At 51.0% G+C, this 20,483-nt stretch overlaps 1 protein-coding gene across 1 annotated transcript; it reads left to right on the forward strand.

The window, feature by feature from the left end:
- Window positions 1-472: 472 nt before the first annotated feature.
- On the forward strand, window positions 473-19,992 carry St6galnac1 (ST6 N-acetylgalactosaminide alpha-2,6-sialyltransferase 1). Its single transcript, XM_076870781.2, is given in 10 exon segments — window positions 473-707; window positions 16,424-16,631; window positions 16,633-17,202; window positions 17,824-17,992; window positions 18,071-18,242; window positions 18,478-18,616; window positions 18,871-18,974; window positions 19,166-19,255; window positions 19,333-19,432; window positions 19,690-19,992. Coding segments are annotated over 10 exon segments (1,872 nt in total). The 5' UTR covers window positions 473-573; the 3' UTR covers window positions 19,876-19,992.
- Window positions 19,993-20,483: the final 491 nt, after the last annotated feature.

Below are 20,483 nucleotides of genomic sequence, written 5' to 3' on the forward strand. Positions count from 1 at the left end.
AGTCGCCCTGGGGCCCGTGAAGCCTCACACGGTGGGTTCCATGCACCGTGGGTGCCTGGCGGAGTGCACAAGGTTTCAGAAGAGGAGGAGGAAGGTGGAAAGGTGGGAAGGTGACCGAGAGCCGGTGCCTCCCATAAACAAGGCACCACTGCATGTGGTGATCTCGGGTGTCCTTGTGACAGCCCAGAGGCACGGGCCTCTGCTTTTCCCATTTAGGGATGAGGCGAGCAGATCAAGGAACTCGATAAAGTGAGCTTGCTTCTCATGGATGTAGTCCTCTCGAAGCTCTGCATTCAGAAATTGGCTTCAGAGACAGAAAAGGAAGGTGAACTTGTTTGAACAAAAGGAGTTTCTCTTCCTTGCAGCCACGCCAGCCTATAAGCCTTCATAAAGCAGTGAAGGCGGTTCCTCTTCCCCTGGCAGAGACTGATAGCCTCCGCACTCACCACAGTGGCTCCGGGTGAAGACAGGGTGCACACTCCCTGACCCGAGGCCTGGGCGGGGAGCCCTTCCCTGTTCACATCCAGCCCCAGGATATGGAGAAATCCCCTATAGGGCCCCACACTCACCAGCATGAGGTCCTGCCCACGGAGACTCAGTCGACTCAGCCGCCTGGGCCAAGTGTGGCCCTGGCTTGTGGCCGCGCTGATCTTCTTCCTCCTCACCCTGCCTTCCTTCACTAAGGAGCCCAGCACGAAGCCTTCCAGGTAAGAGTCGCTCCCTTCCAGGTTCCTCCTGTCCCCTGAGGGGGACTGAACACTGTGGCCCAGGGAGCCTTGGGACCTCTGAGCCACTTGTGAAGGTGTCAGATCAGAGATGTCAAGAACCACGGGTCGGGAAGACCCTAGGGAAATGGACCCCAGGGGGATGGAGGAGATAGTGGCAGTGGCAGAACCAAGGTCCAGGGACACCACCAGGCTCCTGTGGGGCAGAAAGGGAGGCGGGAGCCGAGAACTCGTGGAGCGGTCAGCAGAGAGCACAGGTGGAAATGGGCTGAGCTCCCCTCTGGGACCGTGAGCAATGCCAGCAGCCTCAGCGTTGGCTCTCACAGGCCTAGAGCCAAAGACGCGTCCCGGCTGTTCCATTTGTTTAAAGCCATGCCACCCCGAGAAGTCTGTCGGTGAAACGGGGCCTCCACGGAGGGAGGCGGCTCTGATGCTGTGCCCCAAGTTGGTCCTCCAAAAAGACAGAGCCATTTTTCTTAGAAAATAAACACACCTCTGGCAGTGAGCCAGACTCAAAAAAAATTTTTTTTTCTTCTTTTGGTTTTGCATGTGTGTTCTCACAGAGTTAAAAATAATACAGAGAAGAGAGGCAGGAAGTGAAGGTCACCCCGTGACACCCCACATCTGATCACTGTTAATACCTTGGTATGATCACAGCTCACACTTCCACAGCAGTACTGTGTGCCAGGCCCTATTCTAAATGCTTTATGTTCATTAGCGAATTCTCGTTATGATGAGGATGCTGAGACACCGAGAGCTAAGCTGAGTCACCTAAATAACACTGCTAGAATGTCTCAGGGCCAGGATTTAAACCCAGGTATTCTGACCCTGTATCCCATGTAGGTCTCCTTTATGCTATGAAACACCTTCAACTGTGTGTCCCACCGTACTTACTGTGCCACAGGACAATTGTTTTTTCCAGCACTGAAGACTAAACCCAGGTGCTCTACCACTGAGCCACTTCCCCAGCCCGTTTGATTTTGAGGCTGGATCTCGCTGTTACCCAGGCTGGTTCCACACTTTCGATCCTTCTGCCTTGGCCTCCTGAGTAGCTGCATTACAGGCATTCAAGGCCTGGCTACAGGGCAATTTTAAAATCACACTTAGGGTAGACATTTTTCCATGTTATTGCTACATAGACTACTGTTTATTATTATCATTAATTAATTGATTGATTTTATGATGCTGGGATGGAACTCAGGGCCCTCATGCATGCTGGGCAATGCTCTGCTTGAGATAACACCCAGCCCCACTCCCTCTCCCTTCTTTTTCATAGCTGCATAGCATTTTGCAGAACTGATAGGGTTTCTTTAGCCAAGCCCTATTGATTAGCACAGGGATATTGGACGTAGGGGTGGGCAACCGGATTGTCACTCATTTTTCACTTCCTTTTGTACATTTCCGTAGCATTTCTGTAGAGGGATTTCTTGCAGTGGGATTGCCAAGACAATGATTACAGCCATAAGAAATGTTAATGGAGACGGCAAAGCATTTTCCCCAAAGGCAACACTAGGGGGCGAGAAGGTCAGCTCTCGGCCAGATGTGGCCACCCTGGGGAGCTTCAATGCTTTGGGGGTTTCCATTCTATAGGTAATTTTCATTTATCAGTTTATTGGGGAAGCTAAGGCTCTTTTTAAAGTTGTTAATTATTTGTACTTTTCTGTTTTCTTTTTTGGTACCAGGGATTGAACCCAGAGTTTCTTTACCTCTGGGCCACAGTCCCGGCCACCGCCCCCGACGGCCCCCGCTTTTTTTTTTTAAGTTGATTTAAAGACGGGGTCTTGCTAAGTTGCTGAGGCTGATTTTGAACTTGCGATCCTCCTGCCTCAGTCTCCCGAGTAGCAGAATCATTTGTATTTTTCCATGAATGCTCTGTTCATATCGTTTGTTCTTTTTTTTGTTAAAGTAAATTATTTCTTTTTCCTATTTGTAAGAGATTCCCATGTATTGGGCATATTAACTCTTTCTGACTTATATGTTACAATGCTTCAAATGTTTCCTTTGGCCCAATGTTTATTCCGTGTTTGTGATATTGTATCTCATACAGAAGTAATATTTATGTAGATAAATCTTTTCCTTTATGGTCACTGGGCTTTTTGTGCAATTTTTAGGAAAACAAGTCCTACCCCCAAATCATATAAGTTTTCTTTTTAATTTTCTACTAATATTCCTGCATTTTCCCCTTTATGTTGAATAAGTTAATCCTGCAGAATTGAACATGAACATGAACATTCTCCAGGACTCTTGATTTTTATCAGCAAAACCCAAATCCATCAAGCTTAAGTAGGATAGTGAGGGGACGAGATGCTAGAGCAGCGCAGCTCTCCTGGGGAGCACTGCAAAGTGACGCTGTCCTGCAGATGAACGGCTGCTGGTGACAGGGCTCCTGGCCACCTTCCCCAGGAGTTAAAGGGCAGAGGTTAGTGGCCAGGAGATGTCTGGTCTAGAGGTTTCTGAAGGCCAAAGGCCACTGTGACTCAGGGCAGGGTGATGTGTGGGGAAGATGACGGAGCCACACTGCCCGTCCCAGTCATTCCTGTGGCTCGTGTGCTACAGGGATTGCGGATCAGAGCCTTGAAACTGCCCGGTTACTTTCTGGAGCCAAGTAATGAGACCACTCATCCCAGAAAAAGTGTGGAAATGCTGACAGCTGCCAGGGCAGCAGGGGTCAGGCCAGGAAGGCCCTTCCTGGAGAAAAGCCATGCTTACTGACAGTGAGACCAGGTCAGCAGGTCCCTGCCATCAAACAGAGCCTCGGGGTGAGCAGAGACACCTTCCCAACACACACCAGCAGGTGGGCACTCAAGTAATAATGCCAAGGCTCAGAAGAGCTGAGCCTTGACAGAGGGGGCAGCCCGGGCCTCCGCCCAGAGGTAGAGCATTGGCCCGGCACCTGCGAGGCCCTGGCTCCACCCCAGCCAACACCACAGAAGGAAAGAAAGGTGGGCAGAGTTCTCCTGCCTGGCCATGATCTTGCCGCCCCCTCCCTTGCTCCCTCATCTCCCCAAACTCCCCTCATCTCATCCCCGTCTCCCCATCCCTACCCGCAGCTGAGAGGGTTGTAGCTCTGGTTTGGCTGCAAGGGGGAACAGGAGAGGAGCTCTGAACCACGTAGTACACCTGGAGCTCTCAAGGAGATCAGAGACATGAGGGAGAGCGAGGGCGAGAGACAGAGAGCGGGGGGTCTAAGAAAAATTACAATATAATCTGAGTCTCGGGTTTTTTGGTTGGTTGTTTTGTTTTGGTACTGTGAACCCAGGCCCTGCACATGCTAAGCAAGCGCTCTGCCACTGAGCTACACCCTCAGCCTCCTAAGACTGAATTTTCAGCCTCAAAAGTGACTATGACATTTTGGAGATATTTCCGATTCCATTAAGGAATGGGAAAAAGGGAACATATTATGCTGCTCAATAAACTGTTTACATAATTAAGTTCCCAAATGGTTAACAGAAGAACCAAGTGCCATACGGAGTCCCTGGAAGAGACTCCCTGGAAATTCTCTGTTGAAGGATTCTCAGAGGATGTGGCACTTGAGACGAGCAGGGCTCAGATGAGGGACTGGGGAAAGGCGTGTGGGTGGGTGAGGAAATCCTACAAACAAGGGGCTGACCTCAACGAGTCCTCTGGCCTTGACGAGCCATAGCAAACTGGCCCCAGAGCAGAAAAGGGCTGGGCAGCAGCGGCTCTGCAGCAGGGTGGGGACAGAGGCTTGCTGCACGGGGCATGCGGGCAGCGGTGGCTCATGAGACTGGTATGTGAAGGCCGTTAGTCTGTCAGAGGTGAACTGGGTGGGTGGGAAGGTGGAGTGGGTGCCATCTTGGCCTGACCAGCGGTGGCAATCTAGGGTGGGATACAGAGAGAGTTCCCAAGCAAATGACCTGACACAAAGTCCAACAGGGGGAGACTAACCGCTGAATCTCAAGGCGAAGAGAATCCGGGAGCAGAAAGAAAGGGGACATCGAGAGGCATATCAAAGGAACAGGAAGCAGAGTGGAAGAGGCAAACGTGACCACAAACTTTGCACCTTAGAGACTGGCCACGGTCCACCCTCCTCAGTCTTGGTCCCACAGTGCTTCTGGGAAGAGGGTAACAGTAAAACCAGACATAATCCAGGCACAATGGCACACACCTGTGATCCCAGCTACTCAGGAGGCTGGGGCAGGAGGATCACAGGTTCAAGGCCAACTTGGCAACTTAGTGAGAGGTCCTCTCTAAAAATAAAACTTATTAAAAATGGCTGGGGATGTGGCTCAGTGGAAGAGTGCCCCTGGATCCAATTCCCAGAACCAAAAAAAAAAAAAAAAAAAAAAAACCAGACATGAAAGGGAGTTTTAAAAAGCTTACCTTAATTTATGAGGGTCGAAATAAAGGAGGCGACAACCACTTTCACGACACATCATTAACATTTCAGAACTGGAGATGTTTCCAGAGCACCCTCTACCCAGGAGCTGTCTGTGTACTCCTTGGTAGACAGCCAACATCAGGGTATTTATTCTTTCTGAAAGATCTCAAATATGAGGCTCAAAAAGGTTAACACTGATTCCACCCAACCAGAAAATAGCAAAACAGAAACTTGAACTTAGGGGACTTTGGCTCCATATGCCATTCTTCCACTATCTCCCTTGTGTGTTGACTCCCAAGAGATGCAAAGTCTAAAGAAAACGAGAGACATACAAAGTAGGCAGCAGGCAGGACATGTGACAAGTGCCACGAAGCAGATAGGGAGGACCAAGTCCAAGGGGGAGTCGGAGTGAGAACATCACGGAGAAGCCTAATGACTGTGTGACATTTCAGCCATCAGGGATGATGCAAACCAAGGGAACAGTGTGAGCGGTGGCCCAGAATGCTCAGGAGGGAGTCATCGGTGGCTGATCAACCAGCACCGGTGTGGCCCTTGCAGTGTGCCAGGCCTGGTCTCGGCGGCTGCTGCATATTAGGCTTCTTAGGTAGATACATCATCACCACCACTCCCCGTTACAGAGAAGATAACGTGCCCAGGACAGTCTGGTCACAAGTGTATCCCAGGCAAGCTGGCTGCCGTCCAGACTCTCAGCCCCAACACCAGGCTCTGCCCTTCAGCTCCTCAGGTTCAACAAACCCAGAGTTTTGTTTCGTCTCCCCCCAGAGCACGCATTTCTTGTGGGCAGCCTCTTATTTATCTCTATTTCCTATTTTCTCTATTTTCCTCTATTTTGAGCATGTCCTGAACACAGCACAGGAGCATAGATAAAGGCTTGTTGATGAAAGAATAAACTCATGCCCTTAAATAGCAGGCCAAAGTATTTACAGACGTTATTCTATGCTATAGAACTTTAAGAGCTCGGGATGACTTGCTCACGTCTGTGCTAGATGCAGGTTACTCTGCCACTGGATGTCCTGGATGACGGGGGACAGTTACGGGGCCAGAGTTCAGGACACCTGAGCAGGGACGGTACAGACAGGAAGAGCGAGCCGAGAGTGCCAGATCTGCGGGACTAGGCCACAGGGAGGTCGGAGGAAGGGGTGAAGAAGAGGGACTTCGAGCAGCTCTGTGACCTCAGACCAAGGTTACTGGCCACCTCTCACATCTTCTTAGGACAGAGTCAAGTGCATCAAACTGTGAAGGTGTTGGTCCCAGGCTAGGTTTTGCAGGCTGATGCGCAGATGTGATCTAAAGCCACCCTCTCTGCCTGGTATGAATATGTTAGAGAGGATAATTGACAGTAAGCTTTAAAAACACAGCTATGGAGTCTGCTTTCCATTTTATTTTGTTTTGGAATAAGAAACACAACCTTATTTTCTTTGACCTCCTGATTTCCAATCTGGACCTCTCCAGGCTGCAGGAGAACTTGACCTCAGCGTTCTTCCCCCTCTGGCCCATCCCAGGATGTTGCCAAGGGCTCCAGGACCTAAAGCGGTGCCAAGCATGGGAGGGCAGCAGACTCTTAGCCCCTGGTGGAGCTGCTGTCGAGCAGCACTGTCCTTTCCCTGGGCTCCCCCCAGGTCCACCTGGCTTGGACTGTCTGTGGTCCCATCTCCCAAGGCTCTGCACACAACCATTTCCTTTCTGGGGAAGTGTCAGACCCCCAGATCACTGCCACAGGGGATAGTGGCCTCTGATCCCCTGAACACAGATCTCTCCCCTGTCTCTGCTCTCCCTTCTCTCTCCCCTCCCCCAACCAGAGCAAGTCTCCAGGGAAGGAACAATGGCAGCGGGAAGTAGTAAGTCCCCCTCCCTCCTAACTTCTCCAAGACATTTTATGTATTTCACCAATTTTTAAATTTTTTTAAAAAAATTTATTTGTATGTGGTGCTGAGGATGGAACCCAGGGCCTCACACCGGCTAGGCGAGCGCTGTACCGCTGAGCCACAACCTCGGGCCTTATTTCACCAAATTTTGAACACGGAACAGACTCTTAACTGCTAGGGGAGGTGAGGGGGTGCAGGGAGGAAAATAGTTAAATAACATTCCAGAACACTAGACAACTGCTCAGGACAGGGACCTGGCGGCTCACGCCTGCGGGACTGACAGAGCGTTCTTGCAGAGGATGGGGTTATAGGAGATTGACACCCCTGCGTCTGCAGTGAGCACACATTTCCTCCCTCACTTCTGAAGACTCAGGAGAAAAAAGGCTCAATTTAGGTGTCACTCCCATTGCAGAGGCCTCCCAGAGAGAGCTGTCTTCCTGAGTCGTCTCCACTGCCCCCACACATGTGACGGAGGCCGTCACGCCTGTAACACCTGTTGCAGCTGTGGATATTCATGTCCGTCTCCCTGGTAGACTGAGCTTCTAAGATGGGTGACCCAGTTATTGGTCCCTAACAGACGTCCTATGCTGGGCATATGGCCAGTCATTTAAGAAAATATTTGCCAAATAAACATTGCCTGGGGCTTTCTAATTCTCATGGGATTTTCAATGTCTCATTTTGTTTTCAGTTTTTCTCAATATTTTTTTGAACTTTTTTAAATACCTTTATTTATTCATTCTTTTTTTTTTTTAATGTGGTGCTGAGGATCGAACCCAGGGCCTCGCATGTGCTCGGCCAACGCTCTGCCACTGAACCACAACCCCAGCCCCTCTCCTCAATATTTCATGTTTGTTAACAAGACATGCACAGTTCTAAAGACCAAGGCTGCCATGCTGAGGCCTGCCTCCCACAGGGCAGCCCTCAGTGCCCTCCCCACCCCAGGACCCTGATCCCCAAGGCTACTACTCCACTATCCTGCTGTTTCTTTTGGCACTGACCCCACGTTTCTGAATAACATGGCTGACCTGCTGTCCTCTGACCTCTCAACTTGAAGTGGTTAAGTGCTGTCAGTGACGTATTGTTTACCCCCAGCCTTGGGCTGATCATTCCTTTCAAGTGTCCTTTCTGGACATGGAGACCCAAAGGGAAGCTGATTGGGACAGTGTCACTGTGTCATTCCAGAACTGACAACTGTCCGAGTTTGACCAGCCTACCTTAGTACGGCATGGTAATAAAAGTGCCTTTTACCAAATTATGCTGTTATCCTGTGTGCATATATGGATATGCATGGATCTGTAACAACAAATCACATCATTTTGTATCTCCATAAGGCACCATTAAAAAATGTGGAAAGGAAAATAAAGTGCCTTCTACACATTGGATCGTAAGTTTTATGAGACAGGTATTAAGAATCCCATTTAATGCAAAAAGAAATGGAGGCTCAAAGGGTTTGGTGACTTGCCCCCAGCAGCTGGCCAGGCAGGATGTATCACGTTTTTGTGTTGGAACCTTCAAACAGCTCTCTTCCAGCCCTTTACAAAATATATGTCATTGCCGACCAGTGGTCCCATGCTGTGGACACTGGAACTCACTCCTCCTCCTCCTCACTCCTCCCATCTAGTGGCATTTTGGTGTCCATCTCCTCTCTGGCCATGCTTCCTCCCACTACTGAGCACTACTCTGCTCTCTACTCTATGAAATCACTTCTGAAGCTTCCCGTGGTGAGAACATGTGTATCTCCTGTGCCTGGCTTATTTCACTTACCTAACACCCTCCAGTCCCACCCATGTTGCCACAAATGGCAGACCCCCATTTCTCGGCTGGCCAACCTCTCATTGTTGCACACGCCACCTTTTCTCACCTCCTCATCCACCATTGGAGAAAACTTGGCCGATTCCATGCCTTGGCTCTTGTGAATACAGCTGCAGTGAACGTGGAGCCCAGGTCTCTGATCACACAGATCTCAGTTCCTTGGGCTGGATTCTATGGTGCGGCATTTTTAGTTGGCTGAGGAGCCTTCAGACCGTTCTCTGTAAAGGGGAATCCGTCCACGCTGCTGCGGTGATCTTTTGCCTTTTTTATTATAGCCATTCAAACTGGGCTGAGATCACCTCTATTTTGTTTGCCTTCCTCATCACCAATGACATTCAGCAATTTTTCACATATTTGGCCGTTTGTGTACCTTCTTTTGAGAAATATCTGTTCAGATCATTTGCTATTTTCAAGTGATGATTCACGTTTTTTGCTGCCGTTTGAGTGCCTTGTCTTCTTCTGTGGATGTTAATCCCTTGTCAGATGGATAGTTTCCAGTATTTCCTCCCATTCTGTATGTCATCCTGCGCTCCATTGATGGTTTCCTTTGTGTGCAGAGCATATTTTAATTTTTTTAAGATGTTGATGAACCTTTTATTTTATTCATTTATTTATATGTGGTGCTGAGAGTCGAACGCAGCGCTTCGTTTATGCTAGGAAGCACTCTGCCACTGAGCCTCAGCCCCAGCCCCATATTAAGTTTGATATAATGCCACTTGTCTATTTGTTTTTTGTTTTTTTTTTTTCCACTTGTCTATTTGTGTCTTTGTCATCTGTACCTTTGAGGTCTTATCCAAAAAATTAATCGCCCAGAACAATGTCTTAAAACATGTCCCATATGTTTTCTTCCCGCAGCTTCAGGTTTTACCTTTAGGTCTTTGATCCTTTCCGCTTTTCCCCTGTGCTGGGGGTGGCTCCCAGGGCCTGAGGCACGTTAGGCAGGAGTTGTGCCACTGGCTATTTCCCCAGCACCTTTGATCTGCTGTCAGTTGGAAGGGACGAGGGTCGCATTTCGTTCTTCTCTGTGTGGATATCCAGCTTTCCCAGCACCATGGACTGAAGACCCTTTGACCGTATCTGCCATTGTTGTTTAAAACACCTCCTCCCTGCATGGCTTGGTCCTGTCCACCACCACCCCTACTCTGCATCTTCTCCTAAACTCTCACAATATTCAGGCCTGGGAGTCAGGGGCGAGCCCTGCCAGTGGACAGGATGTGTGTTTTATGGAGAGAGGACACCCAACTTTCAAACCAACTCACTGTCATTCTGGCCCAGTGAGTCCAGTGAGGAGACAGGATTCCCAGAGAGCGCCTGAGGAGCCCTAGGCAGGGTGTGCTTCGGGAATTGCTTCCTCATTTTTTCCTCTGAATTTTTTCCTTTTCTTCCTCTTCTGTCCCCATTAGCATCTCCCCTTCTGTGATTAAAGGGTTCATAGCAAACAAAAGTTTCCTCTGGGCGCTGGGGTCGTGGCTCAGCTGTAGAGCGCTCGCCTAGCATGTGGGAGGCACTGGGCTAGATCCTCAGCACCACATAAAAATAAAAGATATTGTGTCCACTACAACTAAAACAATTTTTATTTTTAAAAGGTTTCCTCTTCCCCTGATACATCATCCCCTTAGTAACTCTTCAAATGAACGAGCTCTGACCTGAAAAAGAACACTCAGAATAACAAAACACGGATTTCCAGCAAATGTTTCAACACACAAAGGTAATTTAGGCAGTTGTACAGCTTTTAGCCATTGAAGCAGCCACTGAAAAATCATTCAAAACCTTTAAATCATCTAAAACTTTTCAGGATTTCCAGGGAAAATACGCTTGCTAGTTGGAAAAGCAAAGCAGAGTAGCTGTTTTCATTTCAGATAGGAAAGGAGACCCCAAAGAGCCACCAAACTCCAGGGGGGACTGGGACAGGGGAGTCTTGGAACCCACAGGTCTGGCTAAGAGAGTGGGGCGGGAGCAGCCCCTGGAATAGGGCTAGACAGCAGGAGTCAGGCGACCCAGGAGCGGCCAAGGCGGGTCTGCCTCCCTTCCAGGAGAAACAGCTGGAACTGGCATCACAGGGAGGGACAGAGAGGCAAAGCTGATGACCAGGACTGCCTAGAGAGCCCAGGACTCAAGGACGTGAGGGGACGCCCATTTGTGTGACTGGCCACTCATGACGACAGACTAGCAGACACAGCTGACTGGGACCCCTTTCAGTCCCCGAACCACAGCTCGGGAGCCCAGGTACAAAACTACTGTGGAAATCACAAGTCTTTTGACCACTTTCCTATGCTCCAGAAGTAATCCACTCCTGCCGCCATTACAGGTGACCACTGACCGGGGTAGTATTCTCAAATTTCAGTTCAGACAGCCTCTCGAACAGCCTTGGATCCCGTCCTGCATTGTCTGTAGGCTGTAATCTCTGGAAAACCTTGCTTGGTTGCCAAGTTGCTTTATGACTTCAGGCATAAATGAACTTTGAACCTGTTGCCATTTCTTTGCCTCCAGCCTACCTGTGGTGATGTTTTTACCAATAGAGAGGAGACTGCAGTGAAACATTCTTCTATGTGCTACTTTTATCAAATAGAGCTGTGTGAGCCTCATGATGATTAAATGCAATATTTTTTCTTACCTCCCCAGTAGATCAGAATTATGAAATTGTTATTATTATTATTATTATTATTATTATTATTATTTTTGCTTAAGTGTGGTCCATAAATATTTCCCCTGTCCTTCTGGACTAGATACCCTTAATAGAAAAGTGCTCTCCTGCCCCAGCCCTGCCCATGGCTCAGAATCTGAACAAATGAAAACAGGATACTCAGCTTCTGCACACCACTTTAGCATTCAGTAAATCCATGTGTAACAATAAGGAAATGCTTGTATAAACACCTGTGAACCTAACAATCATAGGTGTGTTTAATTATTGATAATTGAAACTTAAATCAGATAATTATATCACTCCCTGGATTACTGCTGTGACTTCCTGCACAATGTCAACGAGTTTTCAAGCAACCGAAGCATTTGCAGACAGAACTGTCTTCTCTGGGTGTCACTGGGCCACTCCTGCCTCCAGACCGATTCTAGAGAGGGACGTTGTATGTCTTCAGGGGCCGTGTGACCGCTATGCAGAGGGCCGGCTGTCCGTGCTGCCCAGTCTGCGGTGCGGAAGACCACCGGCCTCATTCTCTTCCCAGCCGCTGCCTGTTGGTGCCCTTGGCCAGACAGCAACATCCAGGAAAATGTTCAGGCTAGGAAAACGTTATTCACCAGAGTTCCTCAAGCAGGGTGCTAAGAGTTTGGGAGAAAACACTCTCCAAGACTTCTAGGGGAGGAGAAAGCCGACGGGGTTCGGGTGAGTCCACCAGGGCCTCACTGCCAGAGCTGCCTGATGAACCAAGCCAACAGCTGGGCTGGAGCTTGTGCTGAACTGTCAGAGCCCAGACAGTAGGTGAGTCTCAGCCCCATCCTGGCAGCTCTCGACCCTCCCACTCCATCAACCGAGTGAGTCACCAAGGACACAGCCGGACCAGTTGGGTCTTCCGAGGCACCCTGAATGGTATTCTTTCATAATGGATACTTCAGGGGTGTCTACCCAGCCTATAAGCCCCTCTTCCTCTTGAAATGGTCATCCTCTTGTGCAGAGGGTGGACCCTAGGATGTCACATACTGTGTGACCCAGACCACTGGGTAGGAAATGGAACCCAAGTCCTTCTACCAAGATTAAAAATCTGGGAGCAAAGAGTCAAGCCCCTAGGACGGGGGTTACCAGGTGGCTACATTCATCCATGATGCGGGCTGAAGAGGGGAGGCTCCCGGCGCTGACTCCTGGAAAGAGAGAAACCAACGCAGAGGGGGCAGGAGAGAGAACAGAGCCAGAGGGAGACTCGGGTTCCAGTCTCCTGGGGGAGCAACCACTTATTGCTTTTTATTTTTTTTAAAAAAACCCTTTGTTTATTTTCATGTGGTGATGAGGACAGAACCCAGGGCTTTGAATGTGCCAGGCGGGCGCCCTACCACTGAGCCACAACCCCCGCCCCCACTTCTTGCTCTTGATTCCTTGAGACACTTACCCTTGGAATAAGTTTCCCTTTTGCTTTTTTTTTTTTTAATATATTTTTTAGTTGTAAATGCAGCTTTTATTTTATTTATTTATTTTTATGTGGTGCTGAGGATTGAACCCAGGACCTCACATGCCAGGCAAGTGCTCTACCACTGAGCCACAACTCCAGCCCCATTTTTGCTTTTCTTTTCCTTTTTTTTTTTTTTTTTTTTTGTGCTGGGGATTGAACCCAGGGCCAGAAAATGAGAAATGAAAAAGAATCGGGACTGAAGCCTATTAGCCTTTCCATCAACCCTGCCCCAGGGCCTCTCCCTCCTGGTCTGAACTACCCAACATTTGAAAGACTCCTCAGGGCCACACAACAAAGGAAGAGGCACCTTCTACAGGGGCATATTCAAAGTGCAGAAGTGCCAAGGAGGCAGGACCCCTGGAGTCAGGACACCAGGCCAGCCTTTGATCGCCCTTGAAGGGATTTAGGCCCCAGGTCAGTTTCAAAGTCAGAACCCAGAGTGTCCCTCCAGGAAGACCAGACAAATGCAAAGGCGAATCTTCCTGGCTGAGAAAGGCAGGCGGGGAGCCCAGGAGGGCTGGCTGGCCTGGAGGGAGGCCTTGGGAGGAAAGGTTAGCTAAGGTAATCTGCTTGCCTCACCTGTTGTCTGGAACCAGCCCTGTATTTCTCCAAGAATAAGGATGCCTTTGTCTTCTGCCTCTGATAACAATTACTGGACATTTCATGGGTCCAAGGTCCATGCCTTATTCAGTCTGTGCTCCTGGTAACTACACAGTACTTTGCACAGAATAGACATTCGGTAAACGCTTGCTGAGTGACAGTTCTCTCATGTCCTGTGTAACTATTTCATATTCTATTATGCTTTTGTTTAAATCCACTTCCTTTTGGGTTCAGAAGGCCTTTCATAAGCCCTGATGTGGCATGATGTGGCACTGTGACAGCATGATGTGAGGGCTGCCAGGGTGACTTCTGCCTCTTCAGAGTTTGTAACAGAATAAAAAAGATGGCATTGAGAGATGGCATTTCCCTGAACAGACATACACCTCAAAATGTGACAGAATCAACACCTGTTTGGCTTCAGCATCAACCTTATTGCAGGAAGTAGAGCTGCAGTCCAGCGATGTCCAGGGCACCCCGCCTTGTTCCCAGCTCTCCTAGCACAGCTCCTAATTACAATTTGATGCTTATTTGTGTGACTATCTGTCATTCCCCTTTATATCTCAGGCTCCATGGGGAAGGTTGGGTTTGGCTGAGCTCATCGCTGAGGCCCCAATAGCTTGTGCAGTGCTCAATAAATATCTGCTGAATCAAAAAATGAATGCATAACTGTTGGACTGGGTGGGGGAGCTGAGCAGCAACCAGAGGAACAGGAGACCAGGCAAGCAAACTCCTAGCTGTGCTTGCTGAGCTGGGGGAAGAAGGGAGGGAACTTATATCTGTTGGGCTGCATTTTCTGCCAGGTGCCTTTACATGCTCCCCAAAGCCTTTTCCCAGCAGTGCATTTTACAGATAGGAAAACCAAGAGTCCAGAAAGTTCGGGAGAGTTCTCCAGTCTTGTGAGCTAATAAACCAAGTGTTCACACCCTTGCTCAGGCCTGCGGGGCTGCAGGCTTCCTGCTCCTCCTTTTTTCCTCCTGGTAGCCTTGGTAAGTCTGTCTGTTAACAAAACATAGCTCAGAAGAACACTTCCAGCAGGAGGAGGGAGCCTGGGACACATGTGACCAGGACTAGTGGGGAGGCCTGAAAGTCAGCCCCAGAGCACAGCGGCAGGGACCGAGGACCTGGAAATCCCCAGGAACCCTTGCAAACATCTGGGTCGTGCAGGGGCCCCTCAAGTCAGAGACTCAGGTTTCTCCCAGGACGCCTGAACCAAGTTACATGTAAGTGACTGACACCTCTCACAGTCTCACTTAGAAGTCAAAAAGAGAAAGGAAACACGATTCCTGGAGCTGAACCCTTGCATGCCAGAAGTCAGACCAGGCATCCTGAATATGCCTCCTTTTTTATTTTTAAAAATTATTTAATACATTTCCTTTTGGGTTCAGAAGGCCTTTTATATAGCTGTTGGTGGACCTTTATTTTATTATTTTTTTGGGATAAGGGTACCACGGATTGAACTCAGGGGCATACAACCACTGAGCCCCAGCCCCAGCCCCGTTTTTTACTTTATTTAGGGACAGGGTCTCACTTGCTTAATGTCTTGCTAAGTTGCTGAGGCTGGCTTTGAACTCTTTTTTTTTTTTTTTAAGAGAGAGAGAGAGGAGAGAAAGAGATAAATTTTTTTAATATTTATTTTTCAGTTTTCGGTGAACACAACATCTTTATTTTATTTTTATGTGTGCTGAGGATCGAACCCAGTGCCCCATGCATGCCAGGCGAGTGTGTTACCGCTTGAGCCACATCCCCAGCCCTGGCTTCGAACTCTTGATCCTCCTTCCTCAGCCTCCTGAGCCGCTGGGATGATAGGCATGTGCTACTGCACCCAGCTTATTCATTTATTTATATGTGGTGCTGAGAATTGAACCCAGTGCTTCACACATACTAGGCAAGCGCTCTACCACTGAGCCACAACACTAGCCCCCACCACCAGAAACGACCTTTGGAATGGAACTCAGATTGCACCGTCCTCCTTCAGCACCCTCTCTACCTCCCATCTGGAAGTCTTCTGGCAAATTCCAAATCCAGGATCCCACACACCACGCCAATGGCTCTCCATCCCTGCCCCCACTCTGCCCTGTAGCAGCCAACCAGCGGTCCCATGCTCCCCAGAGCAGCCTTCCCAAGGGCTCCATCAGCCCCCACACCCAGGCAGGTGTCTCCTACCTGGCTCTTACTAGGCTTTCTCTTGCTCACAGCTGGGACAGGCCTTCCACCTGCAATCGCCAACATCTAATGTGAGATGTGGCATGAAGAGTGGGCTTTTGACAAATACGCATTGAGAATATATTTTTTCCCTAATGATGCCAATCAGCAAAAGTTTGTTTTTAAGGGTTTGGCTCTCGGTGATATTCGAAGTTAGTCTGTAAGGCAAACCTTTCAAAGTTGGGCTGGGGTTCAGGTTGGGGATGGAGCAGAGCGCTTCCCTGGCATGCATAAGACCCTGGGTTCCACCCCAGCATCTCAAAAGAAAGAAGACGTGAAGGCTGGCAGCTCTGGTCTGTACGTGATGTGCCTCTCCCACTTCCTTGTGAGTGATGTTATGTAACTTATTTGCCTGTGCTTCATTTTTTAAAAAGGAAGTTAATCAAATGACACAAATATTAGGTGACAGAACCATTCCATTCTTGCAACTCACAGCCAGAATGGCAGTCTTCTCTGGGGCCCAGGTGTAGGTGCAGGAAGGGCGGTCCAGCCTGGGAGCACTTCCCGTCTCGGCCTCTGGCCAGCACCCCAAATGCTTGCTGTTGCCAAGGTCTCTCTCCTGACCACAGGTAAATCTCCAGGTGCACTGACAAAGTGCGCAGTGTGATCTCTGCGGATGGCCACACCGTCCCCTTCATCTCCTGTGGAGACTAGTTTGAAGTCGGCCTGAGGCACGATCGTAATCACTAGTCATGCTTCTGAACTGTTTCTACTCTTTGCTAAAAGTTCTCTCTTCCACAGGTATCAGTATATACAGAGAACTGAACAAAGGTTTCGGGATTTGATACAAAAGACCCTCATGGGATGGGGGACAAGCACCCCTGCAAAGTCAGCGAAGGAGACCCGTGCCCCAGACACACACCCCCCGGCCCACAGCCCGCAGCGCCACAGAAAGCAGGAGGACAGAGGCCCACCAGGCACCTGGCACAGCCTCACCTACAAGGCAGGAAGAAGAGACAGCCAAGGTGGACACATTGCCACCAAGAGGTCAGGACAAGGACAGGGCCTCTACCAGGACAGAGGCACTAGCACTGCAAAGTGAGGACAAGAAGACAGCCGGAGGGAGAGAGGCCCAGAAGGGGAAGCTGACCTCGGCAAGGACAGTGACGCCCCGGAGCAAAGGGGCAACTAGAGCCCAGAGGCTCAGTCCAGGAATCAGGGAGAAAAAGTTGACCACCGCAGGAGCAGCACCAACGAGGACGAGACCAAGAGCCGCCACGAGACCAAGAGCCGCCACGAGACCTAGGCCAAGGCCGACGATGAGACTGAGAGCAACCACGAGACGGAGGGTGACGACGACACCCAGGGCGATGAGGAGACCGAGCGTGACCACAGGATCAAGGGCGAGGACGACAGCAGCTGTCCAGGCCAAGAAGAAGCCCACCCTGGCCGCCCCGCCTGCCCCTTCCCCAAGCCCCACCATGCCAAGAAGCCAGAGACTGAAGGCTGCCAACTTCAAGTCTGAGCCTCGGTGGGATTTTGAGGAAAAATACAGCCTGGACAGGGGGAGCCTGCAGACGGTGAGTCCCAGCCCTGGGCTCCCGCCCTGGAGCCCTGCTGAGCAGCACCCACCGACTTCGCCTTGCCCACCTCCTGCTCTCCACACGCTCCTCCCTCCTATGACAGCCAACGTGGGGGAGGAGGGAAGGCAGGCCCCAGAGTCCTGCTCCCCCGGCACCAGAAGGTGTGAGTGAGGAAGGGCCCTCCCTGCAGGTCCTGAAGGCGGCTGGAGGGTCCTCAGGCAGGAGGTGAGACAGCACCAAGTCTCCCCCTCCGCCTGGTCTTCCCTGCCAAGCTGCCTCTAAAGCCCTCACTCCCCTTCAGCCACCCCCACCGCTGTCTTCCCACGCCCCGGCACAGCGGGCAGCATTCAGATGTGCCTGCTCTCACACAGAGTTGAACCCTGGCACCACAGCACACTGGACACAGGCCACACGATTCCTCTCCCACTCGCGAAGGTGCCTCTGCCTTGAGGCAGGGAATGCCCATTCCCTAGGTCCCCTCAGGACCCCAGTGGGCCCAGACAAGGGAGAGGAAGGTCAGCGGAGCCCGGGGCTGGAAGAGGGGACAGAGGCCTTGCCTTCCCCGCTGAGGCCCTCCCCAGCCTCTGCTTCCTGACCTCCGTGTCCTGCTGCCCACAGACCTGCCCTGACTCTCTGAAGACCAGAGCCGCCAAGTCATCGTGGCTCCAGAACCTCTTTCTGCCCAACCTCACTCTCTTCCTGGACTCCAGGCACTTCAACCAGAGCGAGTGGGACCGCCTGGAGCACTTTGCACCGCCCTTTGGCTTCATGGAGCTCAATTACTCCTGTAAGTCCTCACCCGAGGGAGGCTGGGGCCAGCAGACCTGGGAGAACCAGGCTCTGAAGGCACCCCTCCTCCTTCCAGTGGTGCAGAAGGTGGTGTCAGGGTTCCCTCCGGTGCCCCAGCAGCAGCTGCTCCTGGCCGGCCTCCCCACCGGGAGCACGCGGTGCGTCACTTGTGCCGTGGTGGGCAACGGGGGCATCCTGAACAACTCCCACGTGGGCCAGGAGATAGACAGCCATGACTATGTGTTCCGGTAAGGCGTCCCACCCCGGCTCCCCTGGCCAGCCCTCTCCTGCAGACATGGGCTGCTCCGAGGGACCTGACACAGTGTCCCATGCCTCTGTCTGGACAAGGTGGAACCCGGGGCTCTCCAGTATATAGCCACTGCCTCCCCCATTCTCCCTTTCCTGGCCCCCGTCCTCCCACACCAACTGCCTACACCTCCCTTCTCTGCTCACAGTGCTTTCTCATTCTGTCTTTCTGTACAGATTGAGTGGAGCTGTCATTAAAGGCTATGAACAGGACGTGGGGACCCGCACATCCTTCTATGGCTTCACCGCCTTCTCCCTGACCCAGTCCCTTCTCATACTGGGCAGTCGGGGTTTCCGGCATGTTCCTGTAGGGGAGGTGAGCAGAGAGGAAGGAATTGGCCTGGCCACAGACTCTGGATAGGGGACCCGTGAGTGAGAGGGGAGATGAGCGTCTCGGGTCTGAACAGAGTCTGCGGTTGGTTCTGGTTCTGTTCACATGAAGGACAAGGGCAGAGAGGACATCCACACCAGGTCAGCAGAGAGCAAGAGGGCACTCTGGTGTGAAAGCCAGGCTGCCCGGCCCACAGTCCTAGAGCAGTACCCCAGGATCTCGCTGTCCTTGCTCTCTAGGACATCCGCTATCTGCACTTCCTAGAGGGCACCCGAGACTACGAGTGGCTGGAAGCCCTGCTCCTGAACCAGACCCTGCAGAGAAAGAGCCTCTTCTGGTTCAGGTACCCACTTCCCTCCTCCTGCCCCTCACCACCCCCCCCAGGCTGAACCCTGAGGTGAATGGCTACAAAGGGGTGGGCAGGTGGGGACAGCCTGGGCTGCCACCTGGAGATGGGCACCAGCCATGCCCGTGACCCTGACTTGACCCCCACTGAGCCAGTAACCGAGCCTGAACGGTCATCCCTGACCACAGGCATAGGCCCCAGGAAGCTTTCCGAGAAGCCTTGCAACTGGACAGATACCTACTGCTGCATCCCGACTTTCTCCGCTACATGAAGAACAGGTGAGAGCAGAGAGTCCGCGAAGGGGTTTCTCGTCCGTGCAGCCTCCTGACAGTTGGGGGTCTGGGGTATTTTACAGGTTTCTGAGGTCGAAGACCCTGGACGGTTCCCACTGGAGAATATACCGCCCTACCACCGGTGCCCTCCTGCTGCTCACTGCCCTGCACCTCTGTGACAAGGTAAGGCTCCACTTCAGGAACAGGAGTAACTGGAGAATAGCTCTGGGCTAGTTCTAGGCCTGCTCAGCACAGGACAGGAGCCGGTCCGGGTGCACGCCTCTGTCCAGGATGGGCACGACTGAATGTGTGCATCCAAAGCACCTGCACCCAGGCCCCCAGACAGAGAACCAGGATAACGGCCCCACAGAGTCAGCCCATGAGAGGAAGCCTGGGTGACAGCCACCACAGATCCTATTTCTCCTCCGACCTTTACCTAGGTGAGTGCCTATGGCTTCATCACCGAGGGCCACGAGCGTTTCTCTGATCACTACTACGACAAATCCTGGAAACGAGTGGTCTTTTACATAAACCATGACTTCAAGTTAGAGAGAGCTGTCTGGAAGCGCCTACATGATGAAGGTATCATCTGGCTGTACCAGCGTCCCCAAACAGCAAAGAACTGACCAGAGCCTGGGTCCCAGCATCTCTTCACCCACTCCAGAACCCAGGGCAGGGCGGGAGTCTTGTGACTCTCCTGCCATTTCTCCAGGGCTGGGACCAGGCTCTAAGCCCTTCAAGACTTCCAAGAACACCAGCACAGAGGAGAAAACTCCCTCAACACAACAAATGATGGGTGGAGGTTTTGGAATCTTTCACAAGGTTGCTGCAGGGTCCAAAGGAAATGCCTGGGGCCAAGGACTTTTTAATTAAATAGAAGTGGCCAATACCACCCATTGCTGAAAAACACTCTTCACTGTCCGAGGACTGCTTGGCACAGAAAAAGGGGCTGGAACTCACAGAGATGCATAGATCTGGTGTGAATTGCAGATCTTCTACTTAGTAACTGTAAAATGTTTGATTTAACCAGAGGTTGTCTGGAGGCCCTTTCCAGGGGTTATCTGATTATTGAAGGGTCTGTACTTTTCCTGTCTCTGAGCCACTTGACAACTCTGTGTTGTAGGAAACTGACAGTGACATAAATGATTCATCTCCATGGAGATGCAAGTAAATTTTGCACAGTGAGGGTGCACTTGTTACCTCGTGGATACTCACCAGATTGGTACCTACTGAC

This window comes from Callospermophilus lateralis, chromosome 11 (assembly GCF_048772815.1).
Source record: "Callospermophilus lateralis isolate mCalLat2 chromosome 11, mCalLat2.hap1, whole genome shotgun sequence".
In the NCBI taxonomy this organism is placed as follows: Eukaryota; Metazoa; Chordata; class Mammalia; order Rodentia; family Sciuridae; genus Callospermophilus; species Callospermophilus lateralis.